Source organism: Galeopterus variegatus, unplaced genomic scaffold (genome assembly GCF_000696425.1).
Source record: "Galeopterus variegatus unplaced genomic scaffold, G_variegatus-3.0.2 Scaffold70, whole genome shotgun sequence".
In the NCBI taxonomy this organism is placed as follows: domain Eukaryota; kingdom Metazoa; phylum Chordata; class Mammalia; order Dermoptera; family Cynocephalidae; genus Galeopterus; species Galeopterus variegatus.
Genome location: NW_007726181.1, coordinates 904,587 through 928,063, shown reverse-complemented (window position 1 = coordinate 928,063; position 23,477 = coordinate 904,587). Strand labels below are relative to the sequence as shown.

The window sequence follows — 23,477 nt, the reverse complement described above, 5'->3', positions numbered from 1 at the left end:
CATTGTCTTTCAGGGAGTGGGCTTTGGAGAGGTTGGGATTGTGTGATGGAACCCAAGAAGCTGTGAAAATCCCCATGATGCCCTGCCATAGCTGGGAGCATCGTGCCTGCTGGCCAGGCCCCAGTGGGATTCCTGAGTCTGGCGTGGTGCAGGACAGAACCTGGACAGAAGTCGCGAGCAGTGTGGGTGGAGGAGGGTTTGCTCCTTCTCATGTGTCAGGGGTCTTCTGAGGATCTCTGTGGAGTTACAGCAGAATCCAAATGGGCTGGGCTCCATGCCTGAGGGTGACCACAATGAAAATGGCAGAAGAATTTGGTCCCAGAGCTAAGGAAATCTGTCCCCTGATGAACTGTGTGACCTTCCTCTTACCTCTGTGCTTTTGCCCCACCTGTGTCTTCCCTGCCAGATTCAGAGGCACAAAACCCAAAATAGATGTCAAAGAACTCTGATAGTTTGGAGGAAAGGTATTAGAATATTCTAGAGAGTATTAGGAAAGTTGTCTTGTCATGACTTTTGACTTTCTGTTTGGGGACTTTCCTCAGCTGGGATGTGACACTTGTGTCTGGAGTCAACTGTTTGCCCAAGCCAATTTCCTTGTGTAATTTCCCTCTCGCATCTCGAGCCATCCTCTAAGCCTAGACTCTTGATGTGTCCTAGATTGTCACCAGAGGGTACTTAGGAAATGTGTCCAGGGTGCTGTGCCAGGGGCTGTGCAGTGCGAGTGAGCCCTCCAAGAGCTGCTAGTTAAGACAACTTCCCTTCAGCAGCATGTTTACAGATGACCAGAGAGAATTCCTCCCCAGTCTGTAGTCCTGTTTTATACCACCCCCCGCCCCGTGAGGGAGGGAGAGAGAATATTGAGCACTTGCTATGTGCTATACAAGTATTATCTTATTTAATCCCCAGAAGAAGCTCATGAAATATTATTATTCCCATTTTACAGATGAGGAAACTGAGGATCAGAGATGATGAATGCCCTGTCCAAGGGACACATAGCTGGAAAGAGCAGAGCTAGGACTTGCGCCAAGTGTCTGTTGCAGCCTCTGATCACTGGAGTCAGATGACAACAGAGGGGAGGTGTCAAGAATTGACATGAAGGTGAGACAGGAAGTGGCTGCATAGGTCTAGCTCCCTGCACAGAGCCTGCTCTGCTGTCAGGGACTGGGACGGCTGGGCCTTTCTTGCCTGCCGGCCCCTCTGCCCCACGAGGCTGTTTGCAGACTCCAGGCCGCGTTAGGTGAGTGCGTCAGAGCAACCAAACTGACATGAGAATCTTTTTAGGGACAGAAAAATCCGACTCTAGCCTTTATTAGTTAAAGAAATAAACATACACAAAGATAATGCCTGCAGAACGACAAGGTGAAAGACACCGTCCTCGAGGAACGTCTGACTTTCTCTGCCGGGTCGACATCCATTAACACAGTTTCGTCCAGTTTTCTGGGAAATGTTCTCGTTTCACTTCCTGAAAACTTTTGTCACATCTTTCTTTTTTTTTTTTTCCCTTTTTGTCTTTTTTTTTTTCGTGACCGGCAACGGATCGCAACCCTCAGTGTTGCCCCCGTACCGGACCGGGACCGGCAACGGGATCGCAACCCTCGGTGTTGCTCCCGCTCCTCGCTCAGCCAGTGAGCGGGAACCGGTCTGTATGTGGGATCCGAACCCTCGGGCGGGAGCGCCGCCACGCTTCCCAAGCGGTGCACTGTAGCAGTGTGCCACCGGGCCGGCCCTTGTCACATCTTTCGAGTGCTCTTTTCTCGTTGTGCGAGGAGCAGCCTGCCTCTGCAGACGCTTCCAACCCGCTGTTTCCTGTGCTTTTGTTTTGTTTTCTCTGCTAACAGGTCATCTGTACTCACTCATTTATCTTTTAACATGACCTCAGAAATAATTTACAGATGCAATAAGTGTATCTGATGTATGACAAAAAGGGTTTTAAATTTGTTTCATCAAGTCCAAGAAGAAGGAATTGTCTATAGCAAGAGCGGTTTAATCAGATCAGGCATTCTTAAGACTTACTGCCTTTGAGAAGCCTTGGAATGGCTTATGAGAAGAGGGTTTTAGAGATTTCTTTTGTGATGACTGAAAAAACAAAACAGGAAAGACAGCTGTCTGTGAAGGAAGACTGGAGCGTGCTGCTGTCTCCAGGGGGAGTCGAGAATAAAGGTCTGTTGACTTAGAAGCACAAGACGTGGCAGAAAGCCAGGGCTGTGGCCCAAGGTTCCCGGCTGGTGGGGTGCAGCCCAGGCTGGAACTCAGGCTCCCCCACTAGGCTGGAGCTTTTCACACCAGGCTGAGACAAGGCCCTCCCCTTCTCTAGGCCTCAGTTTCCTCCACATGTAGCACGAGGTGCACTGTCTAATCCCCAGAGCCCCTCCCACAGGGACTCTATAGGAAGGCACTCTGCTTTGGCCAGAGACAGGGCACAGGCGTGACAAGGCCAGGAGCATTCACAGAGCAAAGCACAGGCCAAGTGTCTGATACAAACGGCCAACCCAGGAGGCTGATGGCGCACAGTGTTGGGACCAGTATGCGCACACGTCAGGAAAGCAGAGCGGTCGCTAGGCCAATGCACCGGGGTTTTCTTTCTACACTTACTGTTAAAACAACATTTTTATAACACGGAAATTTGAAAAGGGAGGAAAAGCTTTGCCTTGCTCATAACCCCGCAGCCCTCTCACAACCAACCCCTCGTGTTGTCCCTGTTCCCCGTGTGTATTGGGCCGTGTGGGCTGGATGCTGGGGTGTGCCCTGGACGCCACCGGGAAGAGCCCGGCCACACTTCCCTCCCTCCACGCTCTCAGCCTTTGTCCTCGACTTGGATGCAGCGTCCTTCACTCCAGAAACAGAAATCACGGGAAACAGAGGGCTAGTGGGAAGGTCGGTCACAGCCGTGACGACTAGCGTCTGTGCAGCGTTTCCCAGGCTACACGGCCCCTGCTACCCTTTTACTCACTTGATTCTCACAAGGGTGCCCACCTCTGCCTTTGGGAAGGGTCAGACAAGATCAGCAACTTGTTCAAGGTCACAAAGGTAAATGCTGGAGGAGACTGAGACCAGAGCCCATGCAAAGAGGGGGTGGCAACTGAGTAGCGACTCCAACCTGCTTCCTCCTTGCTCCTGTTTGAGTGTGTCACCTCAGTCAGCTCTGGGTGCCACCACCCACACAGACTGGTGGGATCTTGGTGAGTTCACCATATTCTGTGTCTACACTGAAGCTTGGAGAATCACTTAGGCTTCCCCGAGGTCCTCAGAGTCCAGGAGAACTGACTCACCAGAAACAGATTCATAAGAAACTGATTTATCATATTAGAATGAATGTACTAATTCATAATGAGAAATTATCTTGGTGACAGGATGCTCGTGTTTACTGGTTACTAAAGAACTAAAAACTATGAGAGTCCCGGGGGCTGGCCAGTTAGCTCAGGTGGTTAGAGAGTGGTGCTGGTGACACCAGGGCCCAGAGTCCCAGCCCTGTACTGGCCAGCTGCCAAAAAACAAATAAACAATGTATGAGGGTCCCCTCTTCTCTTCAGGGGCAGAGGAAAGGGCACCAGCTGTTTTTTGTGGATTCTCTTCTAGGTTGGGAAGGGACAGAGAGGTGAGGGAGTGATGCAGTGCCCTGGACGAGGAGATGAACTCAGGAAGACTTCGAGCAAGCACTGTCATGTAGCACAGTTGAGAGCACAGACTAGAATAATTCAAATCCAAGTTCAAGTCCCAGCTTGGCCGCTTAGAAACTCTGTGATCTTGGTTAAATTACCCAAGCTTTCCAATCCTCAGTTTACTCATCTGTAAAATGGGACTAGCAGCAGCACTTGCCTGTTAGAATGTTTGGGAGGATTACATGAGATGATGCACGGAAAGGCGTCCGTCATATAGTAAGGACTCGATAAATGCTACCTGTTTTAAAGCTGCATTTTCGAGAGCAGAGAGGGAGAAAGGCAAGATCTAGGATCCAGAAACTTTGGTATGACTGGCAAATGTTTAGAAAGAATGGGCCTACTGTTTCAGGGGATGGGCCCCAGTGGCAGAGCCCCTGGTATGGCAAGCAGGGGGGTCGCTGAGCTGTGCTCTTCAGGAACAGGGTCTGGTCCCTCCTTTGAGATAGCAGCAATGGCGTGGAGGAGGAAGATATTTCTGTTCAAGCCCAGCCCGTGACATATGGAGTGTTGGCTGGAAAGAGCCCAATATGAGAGAGAGAGAGAGAGAGAGAGAGAGAGAGAGAGAGAGAGAGAACTGAGGGGCCAATTTGTGGGAGAGATCAAAGAAGCTGAAGGCCCAGATGAATGCCAATCAAGTCGGGCCAGCAGGCTCAGAGAGGAGATTTTCTAGACATCAGGGCAGGAGAGAAAATGACTTAACCCAGCACCAGGCTTTCAGGCAAAGGCTGGATGGGATTAAGAGCAGAGGCATTTTATCAGGAAAATCTTCTTGCCAGCCGACAGACTGTTCTCCTGGGAGGAGAAGGCAGTTTAACCCCCACAGGGAAAGGTTTATGGCCTGGCACTGCCCCCCGCCCCACCCCATGGAGTGCTCCCCAAGCTGGGATCCCTGGGGCTTCTTCCCAAAGCCAGTATGTTCTGCAGGGACAGTGAACAGATGTCACATTGTCACTCTACAGCAGCCTAGTATTGTCCCTTCCTCCTAAGCACTTTTAGAGATGACCCATGAAACCTACGAGGCACATAGGAAACAGCATGGCCAATCCGATACTGTCAGCTTGTGAGTGGTTTCTACTGCAGGAGGAAAGATTGAAGCTAGACATCAGGAAGGACTTCCAGTGGAAAAGCTAAAGATAAGGAAGGTAACCGTAGGGAAACAGAGAATCTTGCTCCATAGTAACTAGATCAATGTCCACAGTAATGTTCTACCCTAACTGGTAGTTCTGCCATTTCCATCTCTTGGGTCACAAGACCCCTGTTTTCAGCAAGCCACGCCTGGTCTCCACAGGCACCTGTAGGCCATCAAAGTCCTCTCCCTTGGCATGTGGTGAAATTGAGCCCGTGAGGAGCTGTTGTTCTCTGGAAATAGCTCAGGACCATAGAAACATCTGCTCTGCTGGGGTGACCTGGGTGGAAACAGGAGGAAGATGGAATGAGGGGACTTTATAGCTAAGAGCATACAAACCCCCCAGGCATGGTCTCATGCCCTGCCTCTGGGATGGGCTATGTGCACACAAGGTGTGTAGGTCACCACAACAGGCCTCTGTGAGGGACCCAAGAAGGACAAGACAAGGTTCCTGCTCTCCAGGGAGTGATCAGCTGATGCACCACGGCTGGGGAAGATTGACAGGCCCAGATTAGGGAGGGAAACTCCCATCTACGAGCATCAAGTGGTTCCAAGGCTATATGTACATTATGTTATTAATGCTCCCAGAAAAATGAAGAAACAGGTTCAGAGAGGTTGAGGAACCAGCCCAACGCCACCCAGCTAGTGAGTCTATGTGGTTCCGGATCTCACACTCGTTACGCTCTGCCTGCCTTCCAGCCCTTGTTCCCTGTGGGTAAGCGTCTCTCAGCTTCACCTCTAGCTCGGAGCTTTCGAAATTATACCACACACAGAAGTCCAATACTTCTCCATTTAAGGAACTCTAGCATGAGACACCAGGATCATAAAAATACTAGCAGTTCAGGTTAAAGGACTGTTCTTTATTTTGAAATTGCAGCCTTTCTACTTTTCATGTTCTTTTATAATATTACAGGGAAAATGAGTGGTGATTTTGCTTTTTATTTTCTAATTTGACAAAATGAAATGTTGAAAATCCTAAAAAAGAAAATCATAGTTGCTAGTTATATAGGACTTACTAGGCATTTTAAGGTATTACTTTTTTAATTCCCAGGACAACTCCTTTCATAGAGGACAGCGAGGCACAGAGAGGTTAAGTCACTTGCCCAAGGCCACACAGCAGGCAAATGGCAGAGCCAGCATTCAAACCCAGGTGGTCTGCCACCGAGCCTACACTTGTAACTGCAGGGATACTGCCCCTAATTATGAGCTGGCCCACAGTGGCTTCAGCCCAGGTGTTGCCTGCACTCAGGGACCCCAAAGGCACTCATGCCCGGGACCTGGCTCCCAGCTGGTTCATGGTCTGACGCTTCTCTTATTGAGTACAGCGCTCCTGGCATCGCCTGGCACTTCTGAGAGCCATTCTTGTGTGGCTCCTGACAGCCACCATGGTCCATTTGGGGATCATTACACACAGATCCAGGCCACACAGAACTGGTGGGGGTGGGGTAGGGTGGTCCCTTAAGGAACACCTCCGTTTTCTCTCCCAAAAGTCTTCTTTGCCCTAATATTGGAGCCCAAGCTATGGGTCTGCAGCCTTCCCAGTCCTGCCAGCACAGGGTTGCAGGGGACACCCCTCTTGGAGGTCCCTGACCCTTTTGGGATCTGCATGACCCTGATAGTTCCCAAGCCTCCCTCACAAGGCACGCTGCACAAACTTGGTGCTTGTGAGAAGCAAGCACCATCGGTTACATAAAGACAAGGAGGACATTTGCTCATAAGGAAAATCTAGGGGATAATAAACACAAATTCAGGACAGGAATTCTTCTGAGGAGAGAAGAGAGACACGCAGAGTATTAAAGGCTTCTAATGCACTATTTCTTGAGCTGTATACATGGGAATATTTTTCTTTATACCTCACCTATATGCTATATATATTTGCATATATAAAATAGTTCATAATAAAAGAAAAAAATAAGTAAAGCCCAGAGTTCACTAGGCTGTAAGTGTTAGATGCTGCCTGCGCCAGCCGTGAGATGACGTTAGGTTGTGGGTTCAGGGAAGGTTTCAGAGGCTGTGGTTCCGGAGCCTCGTCTTAAGGCTGGGGAGAGGAGGATGTCGGCAGGTAGGAGATAGCTTCTCCTGGAGTAATAACACAAGCATACCTGGAAGGTGAGAAGCCCCAAGGTGTATTCAGGTGCATGGTGAGCTATGTTTCCCAGGCCAGAGAGAAACATGAACGTGTGAAATCGCGTGTTGGGGAGGGGACAGGGAGGATGTTCTTAGGGCTGGATTTTGCTACCAGATCCATGCCTATTTTCGAGAGCATAAACTGATCAAAACTGTTAAGATTCCAGTGGCAATGAGATGGCATTGGTCAGTATGGCCCAGCTTGGGAGCCTGTGAGGGGGGTGGGGGCCTGCGGGGGCCTCCCTGCAGCATGTCTGCTCTAACGTGCCCAGGTGCTGCTTCCACCGTGGGATGCGCTAAGCAGGGGAGGTCGCCACATCCGCCACCTGGGACAGTCTGCAGCAGCCGCTCCTGGGCCCACCTTGAGTGAGTAGCCTGGGTATGGGGAGGGCTTGAGCCCAGGGGAGTGGCTGTGATTCCTTTGACAGGAACCCCCTAGAGACAAACCAAACCTGCCAGCACCTTTTGGAACAGCTGTGTGACCAAAGCCTGGAGTCTCCAAGGAGCCAACAAGGAGAGAAAGTGACTTACTCTCTCGGGGCCCTTGGGAACCGGGCGGGAGAAGCGTCTGTCACAGTCAATGAAGTCAGGGAGCCTCTGGAAGTGGATGAGCCTGGAAAGCCACATCTGCCCTCCTCCAGGGGTTTCTATTCTGAGACCTGGCTTCTAGCTTGGATGACGGTGATCAAGGAGCCACGGGCTGGAGGAGGTGCTAGTTTGGATTAAATGATGTGCTGGAGGCAAGGGGAGGCTCGTGCTGTGTCACTGGGCATTGGGGGCAGGGAGCTGGCAGCTTTGAACACGAGCAGGTCTGGAACCACGTGGGCCTGGGGCCACACAAAGGCAAGCGGAGGTGGGGGAGCTGTGCCTCGTTCCTTCCAGACGTCGAAGCTCCTTGTCCAAACTGCTCATCCTCCGATGGGGAGACCGAAGCACAGAGAGGGGAAGCGACCTGCCCACGGCTGTGCTGCATGCAGCAGGCAGGAGCGGGACTCGATCCTGACGCCGGGCCCGGCTCTCTTCCCACCACATTGGGCAGGGTTTTCCAGCCTGTTCTTTGAGTCAGCATGGAGTGAATTTGTTTCTCATCTGTCCCTACCACTGGCCCTCTGTTCACCCCCTCAGTACCATCTGTGACCCCCGAAAGACACTTGGCTCCCCACTCTCCGTGCTTTTATTCTGACCATTTAGGATCACTTTATTGATTCGGAGAAAGCAGAAAAAGAAGTGATTTAGAAAAGACTGAAAAATCTTGAGGGAATGTGAGATGTGTTGTTCACTTTTGTCCAGAAAACACTTCATTTCTTTGTCCCAGAAGAGCTTTGAGAATGGCTGGCGGAGCCTGAGATGACCTAGTGCACGTGGCCAGGCCCTCCGGAGGAGTCTTCCAGCCCGAGGAATCCTTCAACCTTCAAAACACTCCTGGCAAGATCTCCAGTCATTACTGTTCTAGCCATTGCACAGACGGAAGAACAGCCCTGTCCCTCCTGCAAGCCGCTGCCACCACTACCACCAGCAGCCCTTGGGGGCTGAGCCTCCTCCCTTCTCTCTCCCAACTTTATTCCTAGAGCTGCCACCCAAGGCCACCTCTGGTGAGAGAGTGGGGAACTCAATCTGCATGTCCCTCCTCCCTGAGTCAGAGCCCTCAGCGGCTCCTGTTCCCTCCTGGGCAATATGGCCTGCCAGGGCCCGCCCGGGAGCCCAGAGACGACGCTCTCTACCCTGCATCGGCTCCCTGGGGTGTGGTGGTGCTCTCTCTGCACCCACTCCTGCTGAGGACAGGACGCGCTTCCTGTCGTGGCAGGCATGGAGACGAGGAGGTCTTTTCATCCTCGTTGCTCTCCTGGAAAGGAGGCTTTCACACCCTGCTTTGCAGATGGAAAAACTGAGGTACAGAAAGTTAGGTATGTTACTCAAGACCACCCACTAATCAATTGCAGAACCAGGCTCTCGCCCCACCCGAGCTGTCTTCCCTCTGAATGAGGATAGTGATGACCAGTCTCTGAAAAGCTCTGTGGTGCTCGGCACCCGAACAGTTTTTCTGTATGATCAGAGCTGCCTCCAGCCCTGGGCACAGTTCTCAGTGTGCGGAAGATTCTCCATGATTAGCCTGGGATCCACAGAGTCCGTAAAGAGCCTGATGTGGAGGTAAAATTTGGCATGTGTGAAATAATGCACATTTCTAGGGAGAGAGTCAAGAGCCCACAGCAAATGTATCTGGAACCCAGGAAAGCTCTACAGTTCTGGGGGCAGGGAGACCGGGGTAATCCTGGCTGTCAAGAAGAAGGGAAAGATCAGACACCGGGCACCCATCGTGGGTAGGGTCCTCAGGCAAGCAGACTCTGAGTCCAGCATGACGACTTTTTACTAGGATGCCCTGGGGTCAGTGCCGGGGAGGAGGGGAAGGACACAGCACGGGCAACATCGAGCTGCAATGGCTCAACAGCAACCTCAGCCAATCCCGCCGTGAGCTCTGGAGCGAGAATGACCTATCACGCTTGCCCCACGCTGGGTCAGAATGGCTGTGCCTTTACGTCTCCACTTCAACTGGTCACTGGGTGTGGACAGCCCTTGGAAGGATGTGGCTTAGGGCCAGGCAGCTGTCTGTAGCCAAGACGATCCCTGACGGGCTGGCAACTGCTGGCCGCCCCCAGTTGCACCCCAGCAGCTGGTGAGAAGCCCTGTGTGAAGGAGGGTCTGCATGCTCCTCACCACGTCCACCCCAGACTCATCTCTGCAGCTGGATGTGGGGCCCAAGAGAGGGAAGATCACCAGGACACCCCCAGGAGCTCAGGGGAAGGGCTTATAGAGGTTCTTCAGGTCAGAGTGAGTCCCACCCCCATAACTCGTGTCGAGGTGTGAGTGTGAGGACGGCAGCCCAGCAAGTACAGACCCTACAGAGACGCAGCCCATGTCCAGGAAGGAGCCGTGTCCTGGGTGCTGCAGCAATGGGCTTCCAGCTCCATACAAGACTGGGGATTGATGTAGAAGGTCTTTGAGTCGAAACAGATGGTCCTTCCAGCTCTGGCAGCCTAGGATGAAGATTCCAGCCTCTCCTCAGACCATTTTTACAGATGGAATGCACAGAGGAAAACAGAGCTGGGAACATTCTGTTGATGCTCAGCCACCAAACAGAGGTTCTGAGCACTCGGGCCCCCGCCGCTCCCTGGTAGAGTGCCCAGAGCATAAATCCACACAGCAGGCACGGGACGCGAGCCCTGCAGGGAAGGTCCCGCACCATGGAGGGTGCGGCCAAGGGGCTTGCCTGTAGGGGGGAGCACATAGAGATTCCTCAGAGGCCGTGGACCCCGTGAATTGGTGACCCCCCAAGGCCAAGGCCCCTTCACTGAGTTGCAGCTTCAGAGAGAATAGTGGTCGGCGGAGACCTCAAGGAAACCAGTCCATCTGGAAGGCTGGGAAGTCTAAATATGGAGAAGCCCCTCCACTTCAGGATCCTCCGTGCTATTGTTGTGGGAATTCCTTTGGGACTCCATGCTGTAGGGTTCTAGCTCAGAAAACAATCACCACCCCCTCACCATTTATTAAGGACTACTGCATGCCAGGCCTTGTACTAGGTGCTATGTGTGCTTTAGGTTTTCCTTGCGGAAACCTTGCAAAGTTATTAGAATGTCCACTTTGCTGATGAGGAATTGAGAGCCGTGCAGAGGTTATGTAACTTGCCCAAGGTCACATAGTAAGTAGCAGACTTGGGATTCTAACCCAGGTCTTCCTGACTCCAAAGTCCCTTTTCTTTACCCTCTGCTGTATAGCCTTAAACTTTGCCATATTGAGGAGAGCAGACTAGGGGTTCCATGCCCCCCTTCCAGCACACAAGGACAAGGTCCCCTTTCCAACACTTGTTCATTCTGTACATTGGAGGACCCCAGTCTCTCAGGTCCCTGTGCCTATAGGTGGAAACTTAGGGCTGGTGAGCATCGGTGGACTGGCCTCCACAATGGAATCCAGGCTCTTGAAATGTCCAAGCTAGAAGGGACCTTAGAGATGAGCAAGCCTCCCTCATGTGACAGGTGAGGAAAGTGACCAGGAGGACATGAATTGCCCAAAGCCACAGAGCTAGTCAGAAGCATCGTGTGTGCGTGAGTGAGTGTGTGTGTGTGTGTGTGTGTTGCATGTGTGTGCATGAGCACGTGCTGGGGCTGGGGACGAGGGTCCAGCTCCCAGGCCTTAGGATGAGTTCAGGTGAGAAGACCTTGGAGCCTTATCTCTATCCAGAAGTGTGGCCCACAAACAGAGCCCCCCCATTCCCAAAAAGGCTATTTTTAAAATCTGGTTTGTTTTAATGCAGGTAGTTTACTTGGGACAAGGTGACCCTAAGCAGTGCCCATAGGGGAGTGGGAAAATGAGGCAGAAGAGAAAGAAGCCAGTGTAGGGTCTATTAGTGATCAAGTTACTGCTTTGGGCAACTGGGGCTTGGTACCCCCGGGGACATTTAAGAGATGGTGTAGAATGTGCCTCTGAGTTGCCACACCCAAGGTGGTGCATTTGCCCACAAGCCCCCCAGTCACCAGCTAAGTACTGCTATCGAGGGGCGTCACTCCCCCAGGACCTCTTGCCAGGCGCTGCAGCCATCAGAGAAGGGAGAGGGCTGTTGTCAGAGGCGTTGGTACCTGAGAACCAGCCAGTTCCCAAAAGATTCTTGAGAATATTTTGGGTCAAGAGGTGCTGTGTGCCAGATGGGTGGGACCCAGTGCTGCCCTCCAGGCCCCGGGCGCCAGCGTGCTGGGGGAGAAGGGCTATCCCATGTGCTCTGAGGGAAGAAGGGCCTGGGCTACAGACGAGGAGTTGAAGTTAGATGTAAAAGAGATCTTCCTGGTGACACTAGTGAAAAACATCACAGATATCTAGAGCTTCATCCAACCGAGAAGCTTGATCGGTGGCCACATGAGAAATCGTGGGGCAAAGAAATATGCTGCAGCAAGGAGCTCTGCCTCTGTGGGCATGCAGGGGAGACCTGGGGGGCAGGTGGAGGTGGAGTGCCCAGAGGATTCTTTGTGCAAGCCTCGGTTATTCCGGCAGCAGGAGGAACACCTCTCCACACGCAAAGCAACAGGAAGAGGTCCTCTGGCATCAATCAGGGCATCTTTCATGGAGGCAAAGTCTTGAGAGAAATAAGCCAAGGTTGCCCAGCTCTCCTGTACCAGGGCCACCCCGCCCCCTTGGGTCCCCTGCTCTTGTTCGTAAAAATGGGAGGTCACAGACTGCCCTAGACAACCTAAGGCCCCTTCCAGTCCTGGCCCATTGTCACTGTCCACTGTAGAGGCCATTCCCTGACCCTCGAGTTCTCTTCAGCTCACCCATCAACAAGTGCTGGGTGAGCAGGTGTCATCCGCCCAGTGCCACGTGGGGAGACAGGAACCAAACACAGGCCCTGCCTCCAGGAACTTGCTGAGCACGTACTCAGTGCTAAACACCTTACCTATGCTGACTCCCTTCTCCCTCACCATAAACCCACAAGGTGGGCACCGGTACCATGGTTACACAGGTGAGGAAACAGGCTCAGAGGAAAAGCAGCTTGCCCAAAGCCACACGGTGGCAGGGCTTGGACTTGAGCCCATGCTGTTAATCACAGTGCTTCTCCTCTGCCGTGAAATTGACAGTGGCTCTCTAAGGACAGCTCCTAGAGTTCTAGGAGACGGAGGAGTGAAAGCTGTAGTCACCCAGGAAGTCTTCATGGAGGAGGTGGCTTAGCACTGGGCCTTGAGGGAGGGGCAGCACTGGAGGCTGGCAGGGAGGGGAGTGACGTGACTGAACGAACTGCCCCGGGCCCGCTGGAGGGTGGCTGCCCCAGCCAGCAAGGCGTCTTCTAGAGCAGGCAGGAGGGCTGCAGCCATGGCTCAGCCGGCCGGGAGCACAGGAGGCCGGGAGTAACAGATGCAGGTGAGAGCCTCCTCCTCAGGTTGAGCCAGGCCAAAAAACGAGTCCACCTGCCACAGAGGGACTCACACCCCCGCCAGGCCCGTAAGCATCACTCCTCCCCCAGACTCGTGGGAAGCCTAAAGACGGAGCTGGTTTAGTGTGGATCCGCTTCCTCCTAAGCCAGCCGCCGAGGGGCCACTGATGACTGCAGTAGTGTTCATGAGGCACGCACGGGTGTAAGCCCTTTAATTCATTCACACTCTCCAGCATCCCTATGAGGTAGGTACTATTGTGATGCCCACTTCATAGATGGGGAAGCAGAGGCATAGTGAGGTTAAGTAACTTGCTCAGGGTCACACAGCTAATAAGAGGCAGAGCCCACATTTGAACCCAGACAGCCTGTTTTTAGCTACTCTGCTGTGCCATGTCTAAGTGGACGTTCGTGAGCTCTGGCCCTGGCTGCCGCTTCCCTCTGTCTGGGATGCTCTCCCCAGGTGCAGGTTCTCGTCCTTGCCCGGGGCTCTTCCCTGCCATGGCAGCCCCTCCCTAGAGGGGGCTGCAGGAGACACCCCACCAGTACCCCTCACTAGCAAGGCCACCACCAGAAAGACCAGGCCAGAGTGCTCCGTCCTTGTCCCCCACCCCACACCCACACGCACCCCGTCCCCTCCCCCAACCGAGCACGTTGCCTTTTGTTCACAGTGATGGCTCCTGCGCCCAGGCCGGCGGGGGCGTAGAGGACTCCGTGGTGGCAGCGGTGGCAGTGGCAGCCGGCAGACCCAGTGCCCATGCCCCGAAGGCTCAAGCCCAGGAGCTGCAGGAGGAGGAGGAGCAGCCGGGGGCAGGGGGTGCCTCCCCGAGGGCTGGCCCCCACCACGTGGCCTCCCCCGGCCGGCAGCAGCCTGCCCTGGCGACGGCGCTCTGCTCCCACGCCCCTGCCGCCTCCGATTACGAACTCTCCCTTGACCTAAAGAATAAACAGGTACCCAGGGCCTCCAAGGGGGGCGGGGAGGGTGGTGAAGGGGCCCTGCTTTTGGGGGCTGTCCAGGGCACCAGGGACCTCCCCATCTGGGCCCAGCTCTGCTGCAGGCACACCCCTTTGGCCACAGTTCTCCCAAACTGAGCTACCTGGTCTGTCCTTCCCTGTAGCCCATTCCTCAGGGACCAGCCACAGGCCACTGCCTCGTTCCCACTTAGGCCTCACTGGCAGGGGGCGCACCCTTGCAACGCCAGGCTCCTAGGCAGTGCGTCCAGGGGTGCTGCTCCTTTGGCAATGTGCAGGGAGCCTGAACTCCACATTCCCCTGGACAAGTAGCCCATTGTTCTCTGGGGAGGTCTCCACCTCCACCTGCCAGTTAGAAGATACAGCCCAGCTTCCCCATGCCTACCCAAGAGGCAAGCCAATGCCTAGGCACACACAGGCTCAAAAGAGGTGCAAAGACAGTGGTCTTCTCTAGGTAGACTGAGGAGTTGCAAGATAATCCAGATTGGGGGAGTCAAGAGCTCCCCTGTTGGAGAACAAATCTCATGGAGGGTCTCCATCTTCCCTTTTGTGCAGGAGGGGAAAGTGGCCAGTCATGGGGCCCCCACTGACCCTCAAGAAAGATACTGCCACAGTGTGTCTCAGTGGACAATTAAGATGCCCGGAGGGAGGTCTGTAACCATGTGTGTGTGTGTGCATGTGTGTGTGTGCATGTGTGTGTGTGTACATGTGTGTGTGCATGTGTGTGTGTGCGTGCGTGTGTGTGTGCATGTGTGTGTGTGTGTGTGTGTGCATGCACGCACTTAGAGAGATATGATGATGAGGTACCGTTAGGAAAGAGCTTTGAACTTGGAGACAAAGATGTGAGATCCAATTCTTATTCTTCCTCTAATTAATCCTGTGACTTTAGGAGTTCCACTTAAGCACTCTGGGCATTGGTTTCCTCATCGGCAAAGTTGGGAATTAGACCTTGAATCATCTCTAAAGTCTCTTCTGGTTCTAAAATGTGTAGGTTCCAAAGAGCCATTCTTTAACCCAATGCACAAGGTGAATCTTAGGAAAGGAAGCCAGCAGGAAGGTCACTAAGACTGAGTCTGGCTGAAGTGACCTTGCTTCTTTCTTTCGGCACTGAGACCAAGCTGTTACCCTGGTCAAAGCCCAGCTGGAGGCAGTGCATGTGGCTTTCAGTAAAGTACCTGACAAACTCTCCCATGATACCCAGGTGGACAAGGTAGGAGTGTGTGGATTAGATGACGGTACGGGCAGGTGGGCTGTTCTCAAACAGAATTCTCAAAAACGATTTTTCTACCAGCACCAATTTCAGAGGAGTGGAGTGGGGCACTGTCCTCGGTCCTGTCCTGTTCAACCATTTTGACAAGGCACTGAATAAAGGCATAGAAGTTACATTTTCCAAACTCTGATGACATAAAGCTGAAAGAGGACAGCTAACACCTTAATGATAGAATCCAAGATCTTAAGAAAGTCTCACCAGGACAGAAGGATATTTAAATGAAAAAAGTAAGATGAAATAGGAAGAAATCTGAACTTGTGCTCTTAGCTTTGAAAAGCCCCCAGCACAGCATACGATGGGCAGGCGAGGCCCTGGGAGAAAGGCCTTAGGGCTCCAGTTGTGTGTAAGCTCCAGACACGTGAGCGGCAGGTGGAGCCGCTCCCGGGCTGCCAGGACAGCTTTCAGCAGCCTTCACCAGGGACAGAGCCCAGAGCCAGGGGGAGCCGGCCGGTGGCCCCACCCTGGGGACTGGCCAGGGACTGTTTGGATCCTGTGCTTGGTTCTGCAGGCCGCACTAAGAGGGTAGATGAGAATCCTGAGGTTCCTGAGGTGGTGTCGTACGAGAAGTTGCAGACAGGGAAACAAGCTTGAAATATGGAAGTGCGGGCGTGTGAAAAGGGGACTAGATGTATTTTCTATCATTCCAGGAAAAATAGTTTCGGCAATCTATGGAAGCTATAAGAGGGGGAGATTTTAGCTTAATTAACAAGTAGAGCCGGTTTAAAAATATATATACTTCCCTGACTGTGCGTTGGTGAGTTCTCTGTTACTGGGAGTGCCCAGGCAGGGGCTGGAACACTGCGGTGTGATCTGGGGGCCCGTTGGCCCAGATGAGGGAGTCCTCTCAACTCCACGTGATTCTCTGCTCCCTGAGGACAGAGACCATCTCACGGCTATCTTTGTCCCCTTCCCCAGCGTCTAGCAGAGTGTCCTGGACACACAAAGAGCTCATCGAGTGAGCGCTTTTAAAGTAACTGTGATGTACAAGGCAACAAGGGAGCAGGGTACCAAGAAGAAAAAAAGCGCTCCCTACCTGCCTCCCAAAGAGCTTGCGGCGCCACGTAAGGAGTATCCAGTCAGCACCACCAGAGAACACTGTGCTTTGTCTTGGGCAAGAGAGTTAGTTCTGGCTGCCTGGGCAGGACACGGGGAGCTGTGCAGGACTCGGGTACTGTGGACATTTTTTGCAGTGGGCATGACTCCTGTAGATGGGTTTGCATGTCAGGAAAGGGGAGGACTGATAGAGAGTGTGACAGGGGCCCTCTCGTCAAGTGAATCAGCCTTGGGAATAGTTTACCTCCCCTGGCTCGTGTGTCTCTCTAGACCAGGCACAGCTGGGGGTGGAAGTGGGTAAAAGGAGATCGAGGGGCCAGAGCAAGGGTATTGGAACACAGCACACATTGACAAGAGACTGAGCTCCACTCTCTCTTCTGCCAATGAGCTGTGTGACCTCAGGCAAGTTGCTTAACTTCTCTGGGCCTCGGTTTCCTCATGTGCCTCTCCGGGCTTTCCGTGCTCTACTCTTTGCCTCTGCCTCCGAGGTCTGTCCACCCCTTGACCTCCTGCACGCCGTCCTCTCTCGTGTTGGGACTGCTTTACGTGCTCCTCCTTCCTCTCTGGAGCTTTTCCTGCCCTCCCAAGGCTGCCTCGGTGCCCCTCCTCAGTGACCCCACAACAGCCAGGTGTTCCCTGTCACAGCCCTTCAGCCCTGCATTGTCGTTTCCTGTTGACTTAACTCCTCCTTGAAGGCAGGACTCATGACTTGTTCGTCATTATATCCCCAGTGCCTAACGCACTCCCTGGCACAAAGAAGATGCTCGAAGGATGAAAAGGGGAAATAAGACCCTAGAGGCATCAGGGGTGGATGGGATGGGCATGAAGCCTGGGGCCAGGACCCCACTCTGTCTTTAAGTCTCTTTGAGATCTACGATTTTGCATACTGACCTCGTGGTCCCCAGCAGCCTCGTGGGGTCCTGTGGTCCTTGGACTGGAAGGCGTCTTAGATGGCTATCATCTCCCCAGTCCGCCAGGCTGCCAGCCTCCTCTGTCAGCCCATCTGATCCCCAGGAGTGTTGTCCTTGGTCTCTCTCTCCCCACATGTGCTCATCCCCAAACCCCACCGAGGCTACCCCTTAAGTGTTTCACAGACCCTACCCTATCTTGCCATCCCCCCTGCCCCACCAGAGACCAAGCCATCCTCACCTCTTGCCTGGGCCTCTGGGGATGTCTCCTGCCGGCTCCCCACTGCGTGTAGCACAAAGGCTTCCCCAGGATCCCCTGCCACAGACCCACACCACATCAGGGCTCCAGCCATTCCTATTTGCCCTTCCCCAAATCTCCCAGCCATCCTTTGCCTTTGCATGTTTAATTTCCTCTGCTGGCCATGCTCCCCCCATTGCCAAGCATGCTTCATTGGGGTATCTCTGCTCACGCTCAGGTGTCTGTGGGCATCCTGGAGCTTGGGAGAGGGCCTACTGAGTGCCCCAGAGCCCCCTCTGCTCACAAGCACAGGGACTGTGCTGTTCTCAGGGCCATGGCAGAGTTGAGGAGCTTGCACAGCGCACACCTCCAGGGGCCCATGCACTTCCCAGCTGGTGGGGAGAGCGCGTACTCTCAGAGCTGTGCATGGTCCTTGCCCACCATCACTCTCCGGCAGCCAGCACAGTCCCCGTTGCCTAGGACACTCCCCGTATGGAAGGGACACATGAATGAAGAAATGAATGAGGCCCACCTCAGAGCTTCCCTCTTCTGACTGGCCCCTTCCCCAGCTCTCCTCCCTAGAGGTCACAGTGGGAAGGTCTTCCTGCACAGCTCTGTCCCCTTTAACTCCCCCCACCTCCCCTCACAGTGATCCCTGGGGCTACAACCTAGGTGGACAGGGAGGGAGCATGCAGGTCCCTTGGGGGGCCCCTCAGAAAAGCTGCTGTGGCAAGGATATAGAGGGCCCAGGTGTGATTTCCAAATACTCCAAGTTATCGAGGGAGTTTGTGTCCTGTCCTCTGCCACTGTTGCTGGACGGACTACTGGAGCCCATCTAGGCTATCCAAACCGGAACCACGGGGCTGTGGTCAGTAGCATCTAGGCCCTGCTCCCCAGGTCAGGGTCCTGTCTGGACAGCTGTCCCTTCCCAACAGCCGGCCTCCCCATGCCCCAGGCCTCAGGGCCCAGCCTCACCTGGCACCTCCTCAAGGAGAAGTGGTGGCTACGTTTCCATGTCGCTTTCCCTCTCTGGGCCTCAGTTTCCTCATTTGTGAACAAGGGGCTGTACCAGAGTGTACCAGTGGCTCCTCCCCACTATGAAGGCAAGATGTCCCCATGGGTATGGAGGTCTCTAGGAGCCAGCCTGAGGAGGATGGTGGTGAGCGCATTGAGTTTCATTCAGTCCAGAGAACGGTGCTGCACAGCCGCGCTGTCCCAGGCCCTGTGGCAGGCCTGGGGAAACCATGGTGCAAAAGATATAGTCCTGGTGGAGGGCTCACATCCAGTGGGGGGCGCTGACATGTCACCAGCACCAGCTAGTACTAAGTGTGCACTGACTGTGTGCCGGGCGCAGTGCTGAGCATTTGCTGCACATTGTGTCCCAGCTGTGCCTGGCATCCCTGTGAGGTAGGCACTATACTACCCCTGTTGCAGGAAAGAGAAGACTAAGATACAGCCCTGGGAGGTAGTGCAGCCGAGACGTGACTCCATAGTCCGTGATTTTAACCTAGTGCCCTCTCCCGTCTCTTGTCATTCTGGCGAAGGAAGGGGTGGGCTCTGTGGGAGTGGGGCACAGCGTCTGTGCAGCACTGAGAGGGCAGGCGGCCAGCCTGGCATTCGGAGGGGGCTCCAGGAGCAGCTCTGCCAGAGCGGGTCTCTGTGACCTCAGCACAGGAGAGGTTCCCAGGGGCAGCCCTGCTCCCAGGCAGGCCTCAGTGCCCAGCCATGTTGAACACCTACTGTATTTCAGATGGTGGATGGGGCACACAGAAAAGAAAGACATAGCCCCCCCCCCAGCCAGGTCATGGCCTACTGTGGCCCCCAAGCATCCCTGAAGCTCCACTCCCACCCAGACAGTCTACTTCTCAGCCCCAGGCACGGGTTTGCCTTGCCAAGTTCTGGAGGCCGAGGACATGCAACACCTTAATGTTCTCAAGGAGACATCTCTGTTCCGGGGAAATCCTTGCTCGTGTTTGAAAGCCCCGCTCCCGGGCCCCGCTGCTGCTCTTCCTCCCCACCCTGGCTTGGCCACCATCTCCCAGCGGCCCGGCAGGCCCAGCTGCCGTAGCAACCTGAGAAGAGGGAGCATGTTCTAATTAACACTGAGAGGCTCATTAGAGACACACAGCCCCCAGCCCCCTCGCTGCTGCTTCTGCAGAGCTGACAGACTGCTCTCTTGGGAAGAGGAGAGGCCACAGTTACCCGTGATTCGTGGGGCATCGAGAGAAGTGAGCAGAGCTGCTCCTCTGCCAGTGGGCCCGGGGAACCCTCCCTCCCCTGCACACCCACCCGTCAGCCCACTCACCTGGCCCTGGTTAAGAGCAGGATTGGGGTGCATGAGGGGACCGCCTGACCTGGGGTACTGCTGAGTCCCCAAGTCCTGAGAATGGGGAGGGGGTACGTGGAGGAGGCAAAGAACAGGGCGTTTGGCTCCAAGCCTGGATCTAGAAGAGAGTCTGGATTTTTATTTCCCCTGGAGCATGGGAGAGAGTTCCATTTAGCTCACGTCCACAGACATTTGTTTAGCCCCTCTCCATGGGTCCAGCACGGGGCTGGGCACGAGGGATACACGGACAGATGATACTGTCCTGCCTGTGAGGGACAGCGGAGAGTTCTGAGCAGAGGCTGGGCTGCAAAGGGCGGGAAGGAGGCTGTAGGGACAGCACAGGCTCAAGGCTGGGACAGGTGGGAGCTGGTCGTGCTGAACCGCTCAAATGAGTGGTGACAAAGCAATAACGAATTCAAATGCCATTCGGTGATCCCTGCTCCACGCCAGCCCCATACCAGGTGCTACACAGGGGTCAGAGGATGGCTGAGATGCATCTGATGCCATGAACCACTCATGCTCCGCTGGAATCTGGGGGAGGGGAAAGGGAAGGCAGGACGGGTTGGATGAATACCACAAAGATTAGGGGAGGAAACAGTGTCCAGGAAAGTTTGAAGCAACATTCTCTGCGGGGGCCCAAGGAAAGGAGACCCTGCCTGGTTGGGGGATTGAGAAGGCTTGTGGGAGAGGCACATTTGAGACAGATCTTGAAGGAAGGGGGACATTTTCTCTGGAGGAAAGGGGACGAGAGTGGCATTGAAAGGGACATCGTAGGCTGTGGGAGAAGGCTGAGTGAGCACTCGGGCAGGAGGCCGGGGTGTGCTGGGGGAAGAGCAGGTAGCTGTGCTGGTCAGTGGTAGAGACTTCACACAGCAGAGCCTGGGAGGGAGGTGCAGGCCGGGTTGTCAGGGCTGGAAAGCCAGGAGGATGCATTCGCACTATGTGGGGTGATGTTCTCAAGCAGAGGAAGGCCTGCAATGACACAGGCTGTTAGCACGGATCAGTTAATATAGCGTAAGGCGGGTGGGGGGTGGGTGAGAAGGAAGCAGGAGATGGGAGGCTGCTGGGGTGGTCCAAGTGCGAGCACAAAGCCAGTCCCACGTGGTGACGTTTTGTAGGAAGGTCAAGGGTGACTGCTATGTGCTGGATGCTACATGAACCAATTTAATCCTTATAACAAGCCAGAGTCAGCAGGATTAGCCTCATTTAACAGATAAGGAAACTGAGAATCAGCGATGTTGGGAAAATTGTCCTAGGTCAACCTGCAGGGTAGAGGCAGATCTGGGACTGGGCATTTCCTCTATCTAATGCATACTCATCGATCCATTAGAGTGACGTTATGGTCATGGACAAGGTTCACTAAGGAAGGCAGGCAAGAGGTGAGAAGATATTAGCCTTCAGAACATGTTTAGAGTCACAAAGGCTCTGCCTGTGATAGTTCACCTCTTAATTAGTTGTTACTTATCAGCTATCAGGGGCTGCTCTAATGACTTCCAACACAGAAGTCATGGAAGATGTCCAGAAACATATGGGGAAACATTAAAGTGTGTGTGGAGAATGGAAGATGGCACATGTGTGCCTAGTAACTGGCATGCTTGGGGATTTTGTGTGGCCAGAATATGGGATTGAAGAGCTCTGTGGAGACAGGAAAACCACGATAGACTGGGTCAGTAGAGCTGAGGAGAGTTTCAAGGTGGTAAAAATACCAAGAACTGCAGAAAGGAGGGAGGAGGAGGGTTGAAGATGAGCCATGCGATCCAGCGATTAGAAGGGCATGCCAACCTTCCTGAGGGCCATTTTGGAAGTCCAGCGGAGCAGGAGCTGGATGGAGTGCAAGGAGTCAGGGTACACAGGCTGGATCAGTAGTTCGGCATTTGTTCATGCACTGGTCTTCCAAAAGGTTCAATGGGAAGTAGAAAGAAAGTGAATGAGCTAGTGCCCCAGAGGTGGGGAGTCCAGCAGAGTTATGTTCTAGCCTGGGGAGATCGGGGAGGGGCTGCAGGCAGGTGGACAGGGGCCAATAGAAGGGCGGAGGTTGGGAATGCAGAAAAAAGAGACTGGAGGATAAAGCGAACATGCAAAGGAGGCAAGGGGGAGATCACCAGCTTTGGGTCAGATTAAGAAGGTGTTGGAGGGTCACAAAGATAACTTGGGAATTAACTTTTAAATTTATTCCGTACATATTCATTGCAGGCCTACTGTGTGCTGGGCAGTGTCCAAGCACTGGGGATTGCCTCTGAGGCAGATGTCTGTGTTTTTCATGGGTACATGAGGTCATATTTAGATAAAGACCAAGTAGGCAACTGTCCAGTTGGTACAGTAGTCAGAATTCTAGTATGGTCCCCAGATTCCTGCACCCTAGTATACATGTCCTGTATAATTCCTGCCACCTTAGAGGGAATGTCTTTCTAGTCCTTTCCTGAGAGATTTTGCTAAAGGAGAAAAGTAGGAACATAGCAACCCAAGAGGAGAAAAGACCATAGACAGGGGCATGAAGCTGAGAAGAGGTGAGTAAGGGCCCTGAAGACAAACTGGCCCCACGTTAGAAGTCTTCCTGGGGCCACATCTGCAGATACCCCATCCTCCACCTGCCAGCACACCCAGTCCTGTCCTGACTGGACAGCTCCAACGGCTGAGAACAGAGGTGAACAGTATTGGGGAACTACTGGTCATGGTGGCCTGGAGGGACTCCCACTCTTGAGACATTATCCATCTTTTTATTAAATTCACATTTATCGAGCACCTATCATGTGCCAGACCCTGGGCTGGGTACAGGGAAGAAAGACCCTGATCCCAACCTTAATGATGCTCCCAGGGAATGGGGACTAGCCCAGTGCAGTGACATGAATGCTGAACAGAAGCCCAGGTAAGCAGGAGCAGCAGCAGATTTTTTTTTTTTTTAGCACTTCTGTTGAATTTTTCATTGTTTATTATTTTGTAATGTGCACAAAAGTAGAAACAATAGTCTAATAAACTCCCATCTAGCCATCACCCAGCTCAACCATTTTTATTAATATTTTTAAATATTGTGTCATCTCACTCTTCCACTTTTTTGAGAGTATTTTAATACAAATTCAAGATGTCATGCATTTTACCTATAAATACTTGTGTATGCATCTCTGATGAGAACATTTTTAAATAACCGCCAGGACAGTACTGCCCCCTGGGACATCACCAGTCCCCAGGATGGAATACTACATCCCACAGCACAAGGAGTCTTGCCGAGACCAGTTATCTCAGGCCATGCCGTGCTAGGAGTTTTCAGGGTTGCACGGCAGTGGTCCCCAGCTGTGCATTCCTGGGCCCCGCCCAAGTTTGACCAGGCCCCTCCTGCACGGAAATCCAGCGCCCCCATCTTTCAGAAGGGCTGTACGCCCCTTCCCCGACTGAGCGTGTCCTACTTTCCGTCCTTGTTGCAGATTGAAATGCTAGAACACAAGTACGGGGGCCACCTGGTGTCGCGGCGCGCAGCCTGCACCATCCAAACCGCCTTCCGCCAGTACCAGCTCAGCAAGAACTTCGAGAAGATCCGCAACTCGCTCCTGGAGAGCCGCCTGCCGCGGCGGATCTCCCTGCGCAAGGTGCGGACGCCTACGGCCGAGAGCCTGGCGGCCGAGAAGGCGCTCGTGGAGGGCTGCGGCCTCGTGGGGTTGCCGCTGGTGCGCTCGCCGCCGCTGCCGCCCACCTTCGCGGGCACGCTCACCGAGCTGGAGGACTCCTTCACCGAGCAGGTGCAGTCGCTGGCCAAGTCCATCGACGACGCCCTCAGCACCTGGAGCCTCAAGACCATGTGCTCCCTGCAGGAGAGCGGCGCGTACCAGATCCACCAGGCCCTGCACGCGGGCGCGGAGGCCGACACGCGGGAGCCCGAGGGTGCCGGCCAGGGGACC

The 23,477-nt window shown here is 53.8% G+C and overlaps 1 protein-coding gene across 1 annotated transcript in view; it reads left to right on the top strand.

The window, feature by feature from the left end:
• IQSEC3 (IQ motif and Sec7 domain 3) overlaps positions 1-23,477 on the top strand; it is a 122,759-nt gene that overhangs the window by 61,345 nt on the left and 37,937 nt on the right. Inside the window, exons 4-5 of the mRNA XM_008577947.1 lie at positions 13,492-13,771; positions 23,007-23,446. Coding sequence (XP_008576169.1) covers positions 13,492-13,771; positions 23,007-23,446 — 720 coding nt within the window. The remainder of the gene's footprint in view (positions 1-13,491; positions 13,772-23,006; positions 23,447-23,477) is intronic.